Source organism: Jaculus jaculus, chromosome 4, assembly GCF_020740685.1.
Source record: "Jaculus jaculus isolate mJacJac1 chromosome 4, mJacJac1.mat.Y.cur, whole genome shotgun sequence".
In the NCBI taxonomy this organism is placed as follows: domain Eukaryota; kingdom Metazoa; phylum Chordata; class Mammalia; order Rodentia; family Dipodidae; genus Jaculus; species Jaculus jaculus.
In genome coordinates this window covers 31,599,183-31,614,665 of record NC_059105.1, presented here as the reverse complement: position 1 = coordinate 31,614,665, position 15,483 = coordinate 31,599,183, and the positions used below count along the sequence as shown (strand labels likewise).

At 37.9% G+C, this 15,483-nt stretch overlaps 1 protein-coding gene across 5 annotated transcripts in view; it reads left to right on the top strand.

Annotated features, from left to right (window-relative positions):
* Positions 1-15,483, top strand: part of Pikfyve (phosphoinositide kinase, FYVE-type zinc finger containing) — a 77,839-nt gene that overhangs the window by 43,430 nt on the left and 18,926 nt on the right. For all 5 annotated transcript variants that reach the window (XM_045147387.1, XM_045147389.1, XM_045147388.1 and 2 more), the window contains 10 exons: positions 2,782-2,882; positions 4,386-4,457; positions 5,238-5,409; positions 8,051-8,229; positions 9,992-10,105; positions 10,457-10,565; positions 10,661-10,815; positions 11,967-12,057; positions 12,996-13,056; positions 14,621-14,758. In XM_045147387.1, the coding sequence (XP_045003322.1) occupies positions 2,782-2,882; positions 4,386-4,457; positions 5,238-5,409; positions 8,051-8,229; positions 9,992-10,105; positions 10,457-10,565; positions 10,661-10,815; positions 11,967-12,057; positions 12,996-13,056; positions 14,621-14,758 (1,192 nt within the window). The remainder of the gene's footprint in view (positions 1-2,781; positions 2,883-4,385; positions 4,458-5,237; positions 5,410-8,050; positions 8,230-9,991; positions 10,106-10,456; positions 10,566-10,660; positions 10,816-11,966; positions 12,058-12,995; positions 13,057-14,620; positions 14,759-15,483) is intronic.

The following is a 15,483-nucleotide window of genomic DNA, read 5'->3' as shown; positions in this document are numbered from 1 at the left end:
CTCTCGATAAATGGGATTCTAAGAGCTCTTGCTGTTGTTCCATTTGTGTGTGAGTGCTGTGTTTCAGGGCCTCTTGCCCCTGCAAATGAATACCAGGTGCCTGTGTCACTTTTTATATGTCTGGCTTTGCATGGGTGCTTGGAAATTGAGCAGAGGATAGCAGGCTCTGCAAGCAAGTGCCTTTGACTGCTGTACCACCTCCACTGCCCTTTCAATTTACTTTTTGTGATAGAATCTTTTCTTAAGCCTGGAACTCATGGATTCAGCTGTAGTAGCTGGCCAGTGAGTCCCTGTCCTCTGCCACCCCATTGCTGGGATTAGAGAATGTCTGAGCTGAGGTTCTCATGCCTATGTGGCAATGCTTTGTCCTTAAGCTGTCTCCCCAGCCCTGGTCTGTTGTTGTGATAGACTGAGTGAGAGATGGAGAAACTTAATGTAGGAAATGGGCATATTTAAAATACTTATTAATGGGCTGGAGAGATGGCTTAGTGGTTAAGCGCTTGCCTGTGAAGCCTAAGGACCCCGGTTCGAGGCTCCACTCCCCAGTACCCACGTTAGCCAGATGCACAAGGGGGCGCACACATCTGGAATTCGTCTGCAGTGGCTGGAAGCCCTGGCGTGCCCATTCTCTTTCTCTCTCTCTCTCTCTCTCTCTCTCTCTCTCTCTCTCTCTCTACCTCTTTCTCTGTCTGCCGCTTTCAAATAAATAAACAAAAAGAAAAAAAAAGAAAAAAAATACTTATTAACTATTTTACTCATAAAAAACTATACACTGTCACTTAACTTGTAGAAATTTTATTTCTTAGGTAGAAATTTTAAGAAAAAATTATTTATGAATAAATTTATTGATAATGACAATAATAAACCTAACAAGACTTATCATTACTTATTTATTTGAGAGAGAGAGAGAGAGAGAGAAGGAGAGAGAATGGGCATACCAGAGCCTCATGTCTCTGTAAATGAACTTCAGATGCATGTGGTACTTTGTGCATCTGGTTTTATGTGGGTGCTGGGGAATTGAACCTGGACCTTCAGGGTTTACAAGCAAGTGCTTTAATCACTGAGCTATCTCTCCAGCCCCTGAAATCTATGTTTAGGTGAAGTAATAAGATTTTGTAACAAAAGACAGTTTTATTAGTAAAGGAAGTGGTAAATGGTGCTAGATAATTTTTTTTTATGAGAGACACAGAATTACCTCTCAAAAACTTCATACACATTTGTATAAATTTAAAAAGTGATAATGGAATTTCTTTTAATTTATGTGTATTTATATAACTGACTTAGGACTCCTCTCATGTCTTCTTTTTTTCCCCTCGAGGTAGGGTCTCACTCTAGCCCAGTCTGACCTGGAATTCACACTATGTAGTCTCAGGGTGACCTTGAATTTATAGTGATCCTCCTACCTCTGCCTCCCAAGTGCTGAGATTAAAGGTGTGTGCCACCACACCTGACTTCTCTGTTTTTGTAGAGCTAATTAAACATACTAGTGTAAGAATGCTTGTATTTTTAAAGAATGTGTGTACATGGACATTTATGTGTGTTGTGCTTACTTGTTTGTATTACAAGAATGTGTTACTTTGTGTTTGTGTGAGATGTGTATATATGTATGTGCATGTGGAGGTCAGAGAGGACAACTTCAGCGTGTTGGTCCTTTCTTGTTTGCCATTATGAACCCCTGGCTAGCTGGCTCACAGAATTTGGGATTCTCTTGATTCTACCTCCCTTTGCCATAGACATGTTGGGATTACAGGGATCATGGGGATTCATCTCTAGTCATCAGGCTTGCACAGAAAGCTCTTTTAACTACTGAGCCATCTCCCCAGCCCAGGATGTGTTACTTGCTTGTTGATGTGACTGAATACTTGACATAAACAAACAAGGCAGGAAGGATTTATTTTAGCTCGTGATTTCGTAGTTTTCTGTCTATAGTCCTTGTCTTGATTACTTATGGGCCCATGGTGAGGCAAAACATCATCATGGTGATAAGCATTTGGGAGAAGCTGCAACACCGTAGTGGAGGGAAGCCGAGAGAGAAGTAGAAGGGTTGTCAAGGTTATGCCCCAGTGACCTAGTTACTCCAGCAAGGCCAAACGTCCTGAAATTTCCAGAACCACCGAAAATAGCACTATCAGCTAGGGGGAAAGTCTTCAGTACATAAACCTCAAAGGATGAATTGGGTTTCATATAATAATCTAGATAGTGCCTATTGTATGTTCTTTTTCTTGTATATTTGTGTGTATGTATATATGTTTGTGTATATGTATGTATTGTGTGCAAGATAAATTTTTAACAGTTAAACAAGGTATGTTTTAATATATTGTATAACTATCTTATTTTTACTAACACAAAATCACTAGGACATATATATATGTATGTATGTGTGTGCGTGTATATGTATATATATATATACATATATATACATATACACGCACACACATACACACACACACACATACATACATACATACATACATACATACATACATGGGGTAGATGTTAGTGAGCAAGAAATGTGGAATATGTTTTTGCTTGGTTTTTGAGATAAGGTCTCTTGTAATTGATAATCTTCAACCTCTGATGCTACTGCCAGTCTATCCCCGTCTACTTGTTTTGTATTTTTACTTGACTCAGACTCTTGTTTACTGTGTTTGTCAAACACCTTTTCTCTTCTTTCTTATATTTAGCTTTTTGTCATTTTGAATCTAGAGTTTCTAATAGAATGGACTGTATTCTGGTGTATTCCAGTGTCTTGTTGCTCATGTGTCCCTTGCTTGTCCCCAGGTGGATTGTCTGAATCCTGCTAACCACCAGCGGCTCTGTGTGCTCTTTAGCAGCTCATCTGCCCAGTCCAGCAACGCTCCCAGTGCCTGTGTCAGTCCTTGGTAAGGTGCTTCTCCCTAAGCTGTCACACTTAAGAACAAAATTTCAGCTACTAAAAAATACTGCAAATGTTAGGATTTGTTTTTAGGTACAGGACACATTGCTAGTCATACATAAATTCATAGAACCTTTTTTGTTGGGGCGGGGGAGGTTTGCTTTGAGGTAAGGTCTTGCTCTAGCCCAAGCTGATCTGGAATTCACTTTTTAGTCTCAGGGTGACCGTGAACTCACAGTGATCCTCCTATCTCTACCTCTCAAGTGCTAGGATTAAAGGTTTGTGCCACCACACCCAGGTTCTCATAGAACTTTTAAATTTGTAAAGTAACTGAAAATTTTATTCATTAGTAGAAGTAAGAATATTGTAAAAGTTAAAAAAATGAGTGATTAGAAATTTCTGCTTTAAAAGTAAGAAAGTTGACCCACAAAAGCTGGTTTATAAAAACCAAACCCTGCATATTTGATGATAGCATGTACACTTCAGGCAGGTTTTTCTTTGGTGTCCTTTTTTTTTTTTTTTTTAATAAAAGCAGTCTGCCTTTCACCTTATTTTTGGTACTGAGGATTGAACCCAGAGCTTTGAAAACGTGTCAGACATACATTCTGCTGCTGATCCTAGCCTTTTATTACTGAGTTTTACTCCCAAATTTCATGCTAAATAGATGTTCTAAAACTTCTCAGTACAAACAAATACACTTAACATTATTATAATATTTCAAATACTAGTCACTAGCTTTATGTTACACGGTTACCTTTAGTATTGTGCAGGACTGGGTGGTAGAGTGTGTGTTTAGCAAGTACAAGGTCTTACGTTTGATCCCCAGCACTCATGTGCCTTCATGTGCAGTTGGGATAGAATATAACTATACTTTTCTGTAACACTGTTTCCAGATAAAACACTTATTTCTAGCAGAGATCAGATTTTTAGAAGTGGTATAGTTTAGGTTGACTTTAAACCTCTATTGGGGAAACCCATAGGAATTTTCTCTGGGAGTGTAGTAGATCTCCTAGTTTACCACTTGAATAAGATGCAGGGGTCATCAGACATGTGGCCACAGCCTTTTATTTGTAGGCAGCTGTAAGTTAGATGAAAAATTAGGAGCTGTCTTGTTAGAAGAATAAGTGTTGGCATTCCCCATTCTCTGTAAAGTGTGGAGTAGAGAACAAGATAGGTATCTTTTCATTTGATTGGTCTTGAGGCTTTATAAAGGAAACTATTGTATAACAATCTTCCCAATGCACACTAGCTTTGTGAAATTAATACTATAGCTTATGCATCCTCATTAAATAGTTTCAGAAGATACTGGTGGATTGGGAGTGAAAAAGATGCTGTGGTGTGGCTAGTCTACACTTGTTTGATGGGATGGAGTAAAGCCTGTTCTGCAGCAACAAATACCGTCTGTTTTAGTGCTTCACTGCAGGCACACTTAACAATTAGATAAGTGCTGTCTTGACATAGCTTTGCTTTGTGGTAGTGCTTGTTTCTCAGAAATTATCCCTTCTTTTAGGATTGTAACAATGGAATTTTATGGAAAGAATGATCTCACATTGGGAATATTTTTAGAAAGATACTGTTTCAGGTAAGAGCTATTTTTTTCTTATGATTCATTATGCAGTTGGAAGCCGAGATTTTTTTAAGTAAATATTTTATTTTTATTTATTTATTTGAGAGAGGGAAAGAGGCAGAGAGAAAGAGAATGGGTGCGCCAGGCCTTCTAGCCACTCTGCAAACAAACTCCAGATATATGCACCATCTTGTGCATCTGGCTTATGTGGGTCCTAGGGAATTGAACCAAGGTCCTTTGGCTTTGCAGGCAAGCGCCTTAACCGCTAAGCCTTCTCTCCAGCCCATGGAAGCCGAGGTTTTGAAGCTCAAGTGGGATCATGGGTTGCGTGTCAAGTATTGTTCTGTCCTCACTTTCATCTCACCTATCAGAGTATACCATGTGTGTGCCTGTGCAATTCCCCCAGCATTCCTAAGATTGTTCAAGGTGTCTTTTTACAATGATTCCAATGAGAAGCAAGAGAAGCTACATGCATTGTAAAGTTTACTGTTCCTACCATGCACACAGAACGTGTGGTGGTGTCTTCACTAGCCTCCTTGGTAGGAAATGAAATCCTCAGAAATGTCTAGGTCTTAATGGGTAAATGAAAGGTTTGAAATTATTTGGCCATAGACGGTGCCTAACAAACAGCAGTATCTCTGTGCTGTAGCTGGATGGGATGCTGAGCCGCAGTTCAGTACAGTCAGCCAGTATAGACTGTCAGGAGGAGGCTGCCCTTCTTGACTAAAGTGTTTGTTTGTGTGTGGCCCCTCTGTTTCATGCTTAATGTGAGAAGGACTTTCTTGTTTGTCACAGGCCTTCTTACCAGTGTCCTAGCATGTTCTGTGACACCCCCATGGTGCATCACATTCGGCGCTTTGTTCATGGCCAAGGCTGTGTGCAGATAATCCTGAAGGAGTTGGATTCCCCAGTGCCTGGATATCAGCATACAATTCTCACATATTCCTGGTGCAGAATCTGCAAACAAGTATACCTTGTTACTCTACTATTTCGTGTGGCACTTCTTTATTTGTATAGTTCTTTTGTGGGGAGTTGGGTAGTCAGCAGTACTCTAGACTTTGTATTCATCATTATGCTCCTAATTTTTTATTTTCCTGTGCTGAAGATCCCGCTAGAGGAATATATAAGCCATTAAATAAAATACATGCCTTGCCTAGTAAAATACATTGAGATTGTATTTTGATAGTTCTCCTTGATGTTTTTTTCATTTAGTATCATTTATGTGCCAAGTACTGTGCTGTGGTCTAGAAATGGAAAAAGCAGAAGAAATGGCTCCCATCCTCTTGGGGAGGAGACAGACTTATAAAAGCAACAGCTATGATATGTTAGAATGATTACCTGGTAAATTTGAGCCAATATCAACAAGTTTATCTGAAAAGCTATGGATGAGACTTGGTTGATGATCTATACTGGTTTTCATGTGCATACTTGACAAAAGGGCATGTTTTATTATTATTACATGTGTCTATCTTTACTTACCTAACTGTGGAACTTTTTTAGTTTATAATTTTGTGTAGAAACTGCAGTGAAAGTACACTAAATTTAACTCTATTGTTATATCGACTTCTTTTGAAAGGCATATATGAGCATTACAGATAACAAAATAGTGTGACCAACATTAATATTATAATTGAGACAGTTGCTTGCATGTTTGCACTGATCAGCCTGCTCACTTTCCTGAGTTCTAATTCAAAAAGTGTCAACTTTTCCTTTCCCCCCTTTTATCTGTTCTTCTGGAAGAGCCATAGTCCTAGTATGCTTGCTCTGATCCTTTGGAATTCTTACTCTTTTTCTGTAGACCCTCTTTTTTTTTTTTTTTTTTTTTTTTGGTTTTTCAAATTCACTATGTAGTGTCAGAGTGCCCTTGAACTCACGGTGATCCTCCTACCTGCCTCCCGAGTGCTGGGACTAAAGGTGTGCACCACCATGCCTGTCTTGAAGACCCTTTTTCAACTGTGCTTTCAGACGTCCATTGCTAACCTTAACCAACAAGGCATGATTCTCTTTTTCTCTTCTCTGTCTCTCTGCTCCTGGCAGTTGCCAAGATTTACAGCTTGCCTGCTTAAAAATAAAAGCATACATGTATATATCCATCTTAAACATGCATATGTGGAGAGAGAAAGAGAGCAAGAGTAACTGAAAAGGGCAGTCAAAGTTTGTTCTTCCTGCAGCAGTGCACCCACTGCATACTAGCTTGAGTGGTTTCTAGGAACTGTCAGTCCTTCATGCCCTTTGTGATTGAATGCTGACGATTCAATCAGGATCTTGCACATGCTATACAAATGCTCATACTCGTAGGACTTCAGTTCTAGGTAGACACTGGTAGTATTTTGTTGTGATCTCCATAGATTAACTGTTGAATTAAGTGAATGATTTAAATTTGATCTGTGTGTCTGGTATGCTTTCATATGTTCTTTTCATTTTAAAAACTGAATCTTCTGCTTTGGAAGGCTATTCCAGAAGGGAAAAGAGGTTTTTATTTTTTTTGTTGTTGTTTTTTGTTTTTTGAGGCAGGGTCTGGCTGGTTTTTCAAGGTAGGGTCTCACTGTAGTCCAGGCTGACCTGGAATTCACTATGTAGTCTCAGGGTGGCCTCCAACTCATGGCGATCCCCCTACCTCTCCCTCCCAAGTGCTGGGATTAAAGGTGTGTGCCACTACAACCGGCAGGAAAAGAGTTTTATTACACAAAAACTAAATCAGTTAGTGTAAGAAAAGTTACAACATGTAGGACCCAACAAATATACTTAATGTTAAATTTCCATAAGTAATAGTAGCTGAAAAAATGGGCATAGTAGCTTGATAAAGCAAATTCATTACAAATGGCCAGTCATTGTGCAGGTAAGTTTAATTAGTGATTTAAGTAATAAGTAAAATGGCTTCTTAAGATTTATTTTTAAAGGAATCATATTTCAAAGATGAGTAATTCCTGGGATTGGCAAGAAAGTAAGGAAGTTGGTATTCTGAAGTACTACTATTGTTGAAGTTTGTGTGAAATGGTCCAGTGTTTTGAAGGGAATATAGCAGAAAATGTCAGAGGCCATTATTGTTTGATTTGTCAGTGTGCATCTTTATTGATTTATCCTAAGGAAATAAGTATGCATATTTCTGAGTATGGACATGTAACATAGTTCATCAAAGCATTATGCAAATAAGGTCAAACTGTTTCAAAAGCTCATAAGCATGAAATGGTTAAATATATGTCCACTCTTTTTCTTAAATTATTTTTGTTTTTCGCTTTTTTGAGGTAGGGTCTCACTCTAGCCCAGGCTGCCCTGAAATTCACTATGTAGTCTCAGAGTGACCTCGAACTCATGGCAATCATCCTGCCTCTGCCTCCTGAGTGCTGGGATTAAAGGCATGCATCGCCGTACCCAGCATTTATGTCCATTTTTTTGACCATTAAAGTATTTGTAGAGAAAGTAAACAATGTAGGCATGTTCTTGTTGGAGAAATTGTTAGAGAGATTGCCCAACTCTAACCACCTTTGAAGATTTTGTTCTTTTCCTAGTTTTCTTCAGTCAAAATACATTGTTTGTATCGGAGAATATGCTTAAAAGAATGAGATTCTCATTTTGTGATTAGATGAATTATTTTGGTTGAATTCCAGGTAACACCAGTTGTTGCCCTTTCCAATGAATCCTGGTCTATGTCATTTGCTAAGTACCTTGAACTTCGATTTTATGGGCACCAGTACACACGCAGAGCTAATGCTGAGCCATGTGGTCATTCCATCCACCATGATTACTACCAATATTTCTCCTATAATCAGATGGTGGCATCTTTCAGGTAAGAGGAAGGGATCTTGTACATTATCACATTCCTTGAGTTTGTGATACTTACTAGATTGAATTTGTATGTGTCTTTCTTTATCTCCATCCTTGCATATGTGCATGGCTAGATCCTAAGAGCTTTCAGTGTTAATTATTCCCAATCCTCAGAAATAGGGATTATCACTATCCTTATGCATAGGCATTATAGATGTTCCAAATAAGCCGGGTGTGGTAGTGCACACCTTTAATCCCAGCACTCGGGAGGCTGAGGTAAGAGGACTGCTGTGAGTTCAAGGCCAGCTTGAGACTACATAGTGAATTCCAGGTCAGCCTTGGCTAGAGTGAGACCCTACCTCAAAAAAAAAAAAAAAAAGAAAAGAAAACAGATGTTCCAAATAAGTATAATACTGTTGTCTGTTTACTGATAGAGCTGACAAGTGATGGCAGACATCTTTGAACCTGATGTGTCTTCTATTGCAAGCCTCCTGCTTCATTGTTTTGGCATCCTGAAGTCTGTTATCTTTTGCTAGGACATTAATTATCAAAAAGATAATGAGATACTTCTGACAAAGTTAAATTCCAAATTCAGAGAATAGGTCATCACTATTGTGGTAGTAAATAATTTGAGAAAGCCTTCAGGCTCTACTTTCAGAACTTAAGATCCTGAACACTTCACCTCCCTCAGCTCTGCTGGTGTGTCTAAGCCTCTCTCACCTTTTATGGAGATGATTGCAGTAGATCCAGCCAGTCTTGCTTTGGCTTGTCCTTGCAGCCTGCTCTCAGCACGCCAGTCAGTGATCCTGGCCAAAGGCAAATCAAGTCATTCCTCTGCTCTAGACACTACAAAAGGTAGATTTACCCTGAGTCAACACCAAAATCCATTTGTCTGGCCTATATGCTCTTACGTACTTTGGCTACCCAGGGTCTCTCTTTCCCTGCTCCTCTCCCCTTGCTTGCCCCGCTGCAGTCTCACTGCCCCCTGGCTGGGCCTCAACTATATCAGCTAGTTTCCTGCCTAGGGCCCTGGTGCTTGTTCCTCCTCTCAGCTGCCCATTCCTCATATGTCTGCCTGCTACTTTATTATTTCTTATGTTCCGTGCAAATTGTACCTGAGAAGGAAATAATTGTGGAGGTTAAAATAATATGTTTGGTTTATCACCCAGATTTCATTACTTCTGGTTATGAGAGCAGGAATTTTGTTGCTATAGCCTCAGCATCTAAAACATCTAAATCTGTCTGGCATACAACATGCTGGGGAACCATTTGTTAATGATAGCACATTTGCTTTTTAAGGCAAGGACTTTTTAACTATATAGTTATGATGTCGAGGGATATAGCATTTACTTGTCAACTCAGGTAGAAGGGAATTAAAGGCTCATGGAGAGCCATCAAGAGCTGGGAAGGTAATGAATAACTTTATTTAAGTTAGTCATTGGAGGGAGTGCCTTTCCTCCCTTATAAAGGTTTGCATTGAAGTCATTTCTGGTTTTACAGCAAATGGGGAAAGCTTCCTATATTTTTTACATTTTTCTTTTTCAAACTGAGCATACAATATATAATTGGGAAAATAAAGTTAGTTATATTTTAAAAGAGCTGGGGAAGACATTTCAAATAATTGAAGTCTGTTTTATGTCTTTATGATTGTTTGAAACAACTCTTTATTTTCTTTATTCCTCATTAATATTTAATAGACCATTTGTATATATATCTTAAATATAGAATGTCTCTACAAAGAGTTAAAAATATTTTTTCACTTCTGTTATATTTTCTTCTTTCAGTTATTCTCCTATTCGGCTTCTTGAAGTATGTGTTCCACTTCCCAAAATATTCATCAAGCGCCAAGCCCCATTAAAAGTCTCCCTCCTTCAGGATCTCAAGGATTTTTTTCAGAAGTAAGTTTCAGTTTCTTAGATCATCCAGTTTTTGTATAATAGTGCTGGTAACCTATAGTAGTTTTAAGTTACCAAGTTCATTTAACTTTATTATAAAATGTAAATTACTTTATTTTTTAATTATATATTGTATCCTCAATTTGAAAAATAAAAATATAAAAATACAGGGAAAAACAGCCATAACAAATAAAACTTTGAACTACAATTTTGGAGGTCTTTTTTCTACCTTTTTAATTAGGTAAAACTTTTTCTATTGAAGTTTTACATAGGACATATTTTCTGTATTTATTTGAGATAGATCATTTGATTCTGGTGCCTCTGTCATGTTTAATGTTCTCTCTGCATTTTTAGAGTTTCTCAGGTATATCTAGCTGTTGACGAAAGACTTGCATCTTTGAAAACTGATACATTTAGCAAAACAAGAGAGGAAAAAATGGAAGACATTTTTGCACAAAAAGAGGTAATTGATTTCTTTAATAGAAAATCTAAAAGTTGACTATTTACTTGTTAGAAATCTCTTTGGATGCATACCTCATTGTATTTGCTGCCTTTCAGATGGAAGAAGGTGAGTTCAAGAACTGGATTGAGAAAATGCAAGCAAGACTTATGTCTTCCTCTGTAGACACCCCACAGCAGCTGCAGTCAGTCTTTGAGTCTCTCATTGCTAAAAAGCAAAGTCTCTGTGAAGTGTTGCAAGCTTGGAATAACAGGTATGACTGTTGTCCTGATTTTATGGCCAAATTTTCTCTGCCATGATACTCCAAAATTAGTTAGTTAATTATTTATTTCTGGTGCTAGAAACTAAACCAGGGTCTGTAGGCAAGTGCTCTATGATGGAACTAAGCAGTATTTTTCAACTTAAAAGTATTTATTAATTTGGGCTGGAGAGATGGCTTAGTAGTGGTTAAGGCACTTGCCTGTGAAGCCTAAGGACCCAGGTTCAGATTGCTCAGTACCCAAATAAGCCAGATGCACGAGGTGGTCCATGTGTCTGCAGTTCTTTGCAATATCTAGAGGCCCTGGTGTGTACATTCTGTCTTTCTCTGTCCCTCTCAAATAAATTAAATAAAAAATGTTTTCAAAAAGCAGTTAATTGTAGATATTTCGTTTTTCTCATACAATAGTTTTTCTTTGTCTACTTTTCATCCTTTCAAGTTATATGCTAGTCTTTAGATGGCTTGTGAAGATATAATAACAAAGATGGGAACAGCCTTCATTGTGTCAAATGTGTGTGCTGCTAATTGGAATTTAGTGAATTAGTATGTCACAGGGATAATTGGTTTGGGTACATGAGTTTCCAAATATATTAACATGTTTATCTTATACCATTCTTTCATTATTTACTTAAAGTATTTATGTAATAGTTCGCTATTCCTTTGTAATTGTAGTAATACCATTACAGCAGCTCCTCATCAGTTGACTAGGCATCAGGAGTAGTAGTTGAAGAGGCACAATGACTTTAAAGTCTGATGCAACCCAAGTTGAAAAACATTCACTGTTTTAATTTTAGATTGTAAGGATAAAAGTATATATAAGGGCTGGAGAGATGGCTTAGTGGTTAAGCGCTTGCCTGTGAAGCCTAAGGACCCCAGTTCAAGGCTCGGTTCCCCAGGTCCCACGTTAGCCAGATGCACAAGGGGGCACATGCGTCTGGAATTCGTTTGCAGTGGCTGGAAGCCCTGGCACGCCCATTCTCTCTCTCTCCCTCTATCTGTCTTTCTTTCTATGTCTGTCGCTCTCAAATAAATAAATTTAAAAAAAAATGAACAAAAAAAATTTAAAAAAAAGTATATGTAATAATACACAAATGCCATTCAGAATGCTAGAAACAAAACAGTATTGTTGTTGCCTTTGGCTGTAGGTTGCAAGATCTTTTCCAACAGGAAAAGGGTAGAAAGAGGCCTTCAGTTCCTCCGAGCCCTGGAAGACTGAGACAAGGGGAAGAAAGCAAGGTAATAAAATATAGTCTTGTCTGTGTTCTTTCCTTGATAGAAATGCAGTTATCTCCATGTATCACACAACAGAGTGGCCAGTTAATACATGGTAAAGTTGTGAGACTTCACGAAGATGTTATCTCAATTGCTTTGATATCATAGCTTGAAATGATATTTATTTGAAATATTTATCAAAATCATTCATGTTTAACTAAAGATTACTAGGCTCACAGGACTTTTTAAGTATTTAAGTCTTTTTAAAAGTATTACTAGATTCCTTCATGGCAAAATGAACTGCTGTTTAGAACAGTAGTGTCTATAAAAAAATTATTTGAGAGAGAGAAAGTGTGTGTGTGAGAGAGAGCGTGCATGAAAGAGTGGAGTGTATGGGCATGTCAGGATCTCTTGCCATTGCAAACTAACTCGAGCTGCATGTACCACTTTGCATATCTGGCTTTACATGGGTACTGAAGGATTGAACCCAGGCCATCAGGCTTTGTAAGCAAGCACCTTTAACCACTGAGCAATCTCCACAGCCCTAGAACAATTCTCTCAAAGTGTGGTTCAGAGATTCCTTAGGGTCACCTACAATTCCTGTTCATGAGCAGCCTGTCTGTACTCAGAGTATGATCATCATGGCAGTCATCTCCACGTGGGAGGAGGAGGCCAGGCTTGACTCTGGCATGCTTATGGTTGCCAGACATCGGAGATACTTAGTGAAATGCTTTTCACCAGTACTTTAAATTTGAAAAATAGTTTTATTTTTCTTATGTATATTTAAAGGCTTAAGGACTAATCAGATAAAAAGTACTTTAAATTATTAAGAGGGTTTTGTTTTTAGTAATTTTTGAGTTTAAACAGGACTTGATACTAAAACCTTCAAGATTCACTGGGTTAAACTATTTCAAAAATGTGATATTATTGTATCCTGAGGAACAACATTGATGTCCCCACAGATAAGTGCAATGGACACATCTCCAAGGAATATTTCTCCAGGGCTTCAAAATGGAGAAAAAGGTTGGTCTTTAAATTTACTAATACTCGCTATTGGACTAAAGAACTTCCCATTGCATAAGATGTTTTTATGTGCCAGTTTCAAGCATTTTTTTCTGATTCATTTGTTTATAGCCAAGTTTTCTTTATTATAGAGCTTTATAACTTGCTGGTATTATGCATTATATCCTAAGAAGATAATTTAGGATATAGAAATACATAAAACATGGGGAAGAAGACAGAAAACAATGTATTGCTGTTTGCTTGTTCCTAAGTCAACTCCTGCTTCACTACAAAAAATTTAGAATGTTTCATTTATTTTTTTTTAAATTTTTATTAGCATTTTCCATGATTATAAAAAAATATCCCATGGAAATTCCCCCCCCCCATTTACGTTTTATGTTAATGAAATATTTTCTTGGTTTAAAGGTGTCTTTTGTAGTGTTTCATTGAGTAAATTGGTGTCATCTTGGAAACTTTGCGGGGAAATTTAAATAGGCTGTCTGTTGTACAAGAACTCACCATTTTTGAAATTTTTCTATAATGATTATAACTTAATGATTTTTTCCTCCCCCAAAATGAGCATGCAGTTTTTCCCAATGTGTCCTAATTTCATTTGCTGTCAAACTGAATAAAACTTAGGTAGACATTATGCTATAGTAGAATTAATACTATATTCAAAGAAGTCAGAGTTGGTTGACAATTAAGACTACCACCAAGATTTGATTGTGCTTAAGTTCTATAGCCTTTATGGCTTTTTGTGTCTTTCTGTGATAAGAGCTAACCTAGATAATATTTTAAAAAAAATTTTTGAGGTAGGGTCTCACAGTTAACTCGGGATGATCTAGAATTCACTGTGTAGTCTTAAGTTGGCATTGAACTCAGTGATCCTCTTACCTTTGCCTCCCAAGTGCTGGGATTAAAGGAGTGTACCACCACACCTGGCTGATAATTTTTAAAAAAGCTAAAAATCTGTGTTTTAAAGTTGAAATGGGCCGTGACATTTTGTATGTGTATTTGTACATCAATGTTTGTAATCTGTGTGGTTTTGATATATGTATGGTATAAAACATGTAGCGTTTACATCTGTGTGTATAGATAGATACACTCCATAAGCATCGAGTTGGCCCAGAAACATCAATGTTCCCCTTTCATTGCTCATCCGCATATTTCCTTGAGACAAGTCTCAGTGATTCTGGAGCTTGATGTTTTTACAGTTCCCAGCAATTCTTCCATCTCTGCTCCCACAGAACTGGGGTTACAGATGTGTGTGGTCATGCCTAGTTGTTTATCACATATGTGCTGGGGAAATTAACTTTGACGATTTCAGACTTTCATGATTGCACAATCTCCTCAGCCTCCAAGGGTTAGCATTTAAAAGCATTTATAAGCTGGACGTGATGGCGCACTCCTTTAATCCCAGCACTTGGGAGGCAGAGGTAGGAGGATCACCACAAATGCAAGGCCACCCTGAGACTACAGAATGAGATCCTACCTTGAAAAACAAAAACAAAAACAAAAAATTAATATTAGATAGACATGGTTTAATGTTTTTAAATGGCTAATTTGAGAATGTATATTTCTTTAGAGGATCGTTTCTTGTCAACCCTGTCTAGCCAGAGCTCTACCAGTTCTACCCATCTTCAGCTGCCTACTCCTCCTGAGGTCCTGGCTGAGCAGTCAGTGGGAGGGCCCTCTGAACTAGATACGGCCAGCGGTTCTGAAGGTATAGTTTAGGTCTCTTTTTTTTACTGTTTTTCACTGAGTCTAATACTGAGATGACTCTTTCCTTTTTATGTGTCACTGAGAAAGAAAAATGCTGCTGATTTGTTGACATCATGTTTTCTTATTCTTTAGAATTTTTTTATTTTAGTTGAAAATGCATATTGAAATACAGCTTTTCATTTTATCATTTCTGTTAGTTGCACTATTTAACATGCTTTGCGTGTGTATATAAATTTTTCAGTAATAAAATGTCATTCAGGCTTTTGAGGGTCTTCCTATCTTAAGTTGCATAAAATGTATGTTTGTTTCTTTGCAAGCAAACAGAAATTGCTGTTGTTTTAAAATAAATATTTTTTATTAAGCCGGGCGTGGTGGTGCATGCCTTTAATCCCAGCACTTGGGAGGCAGAGGTAGGAGGATCACAGAGTTTTATGTCATCTTGAGACTACATAGTTAAATCCAGGTCAGCCTGGACCAGAGTGAGACCCTACCTCAAAAAAAAAAAAAGAAAGAAAATTATTTATTATTTACTTATTTGAGAGAGACAGAGAGAGAATGGGGACACTAGAGTCTCCAACCACTGCAAACAAGCTCTAGACTCTTTGCCCACCTTGTGCATCCGGCTTAACGTGTGTCCTGGGAAATTAAACCAAGGTCATTTGGCTTTGCTGGCAAGCCAAGCACCTTAACTGCTGAGCCATCTCTTCAGACCCTCCTGATGTTTCT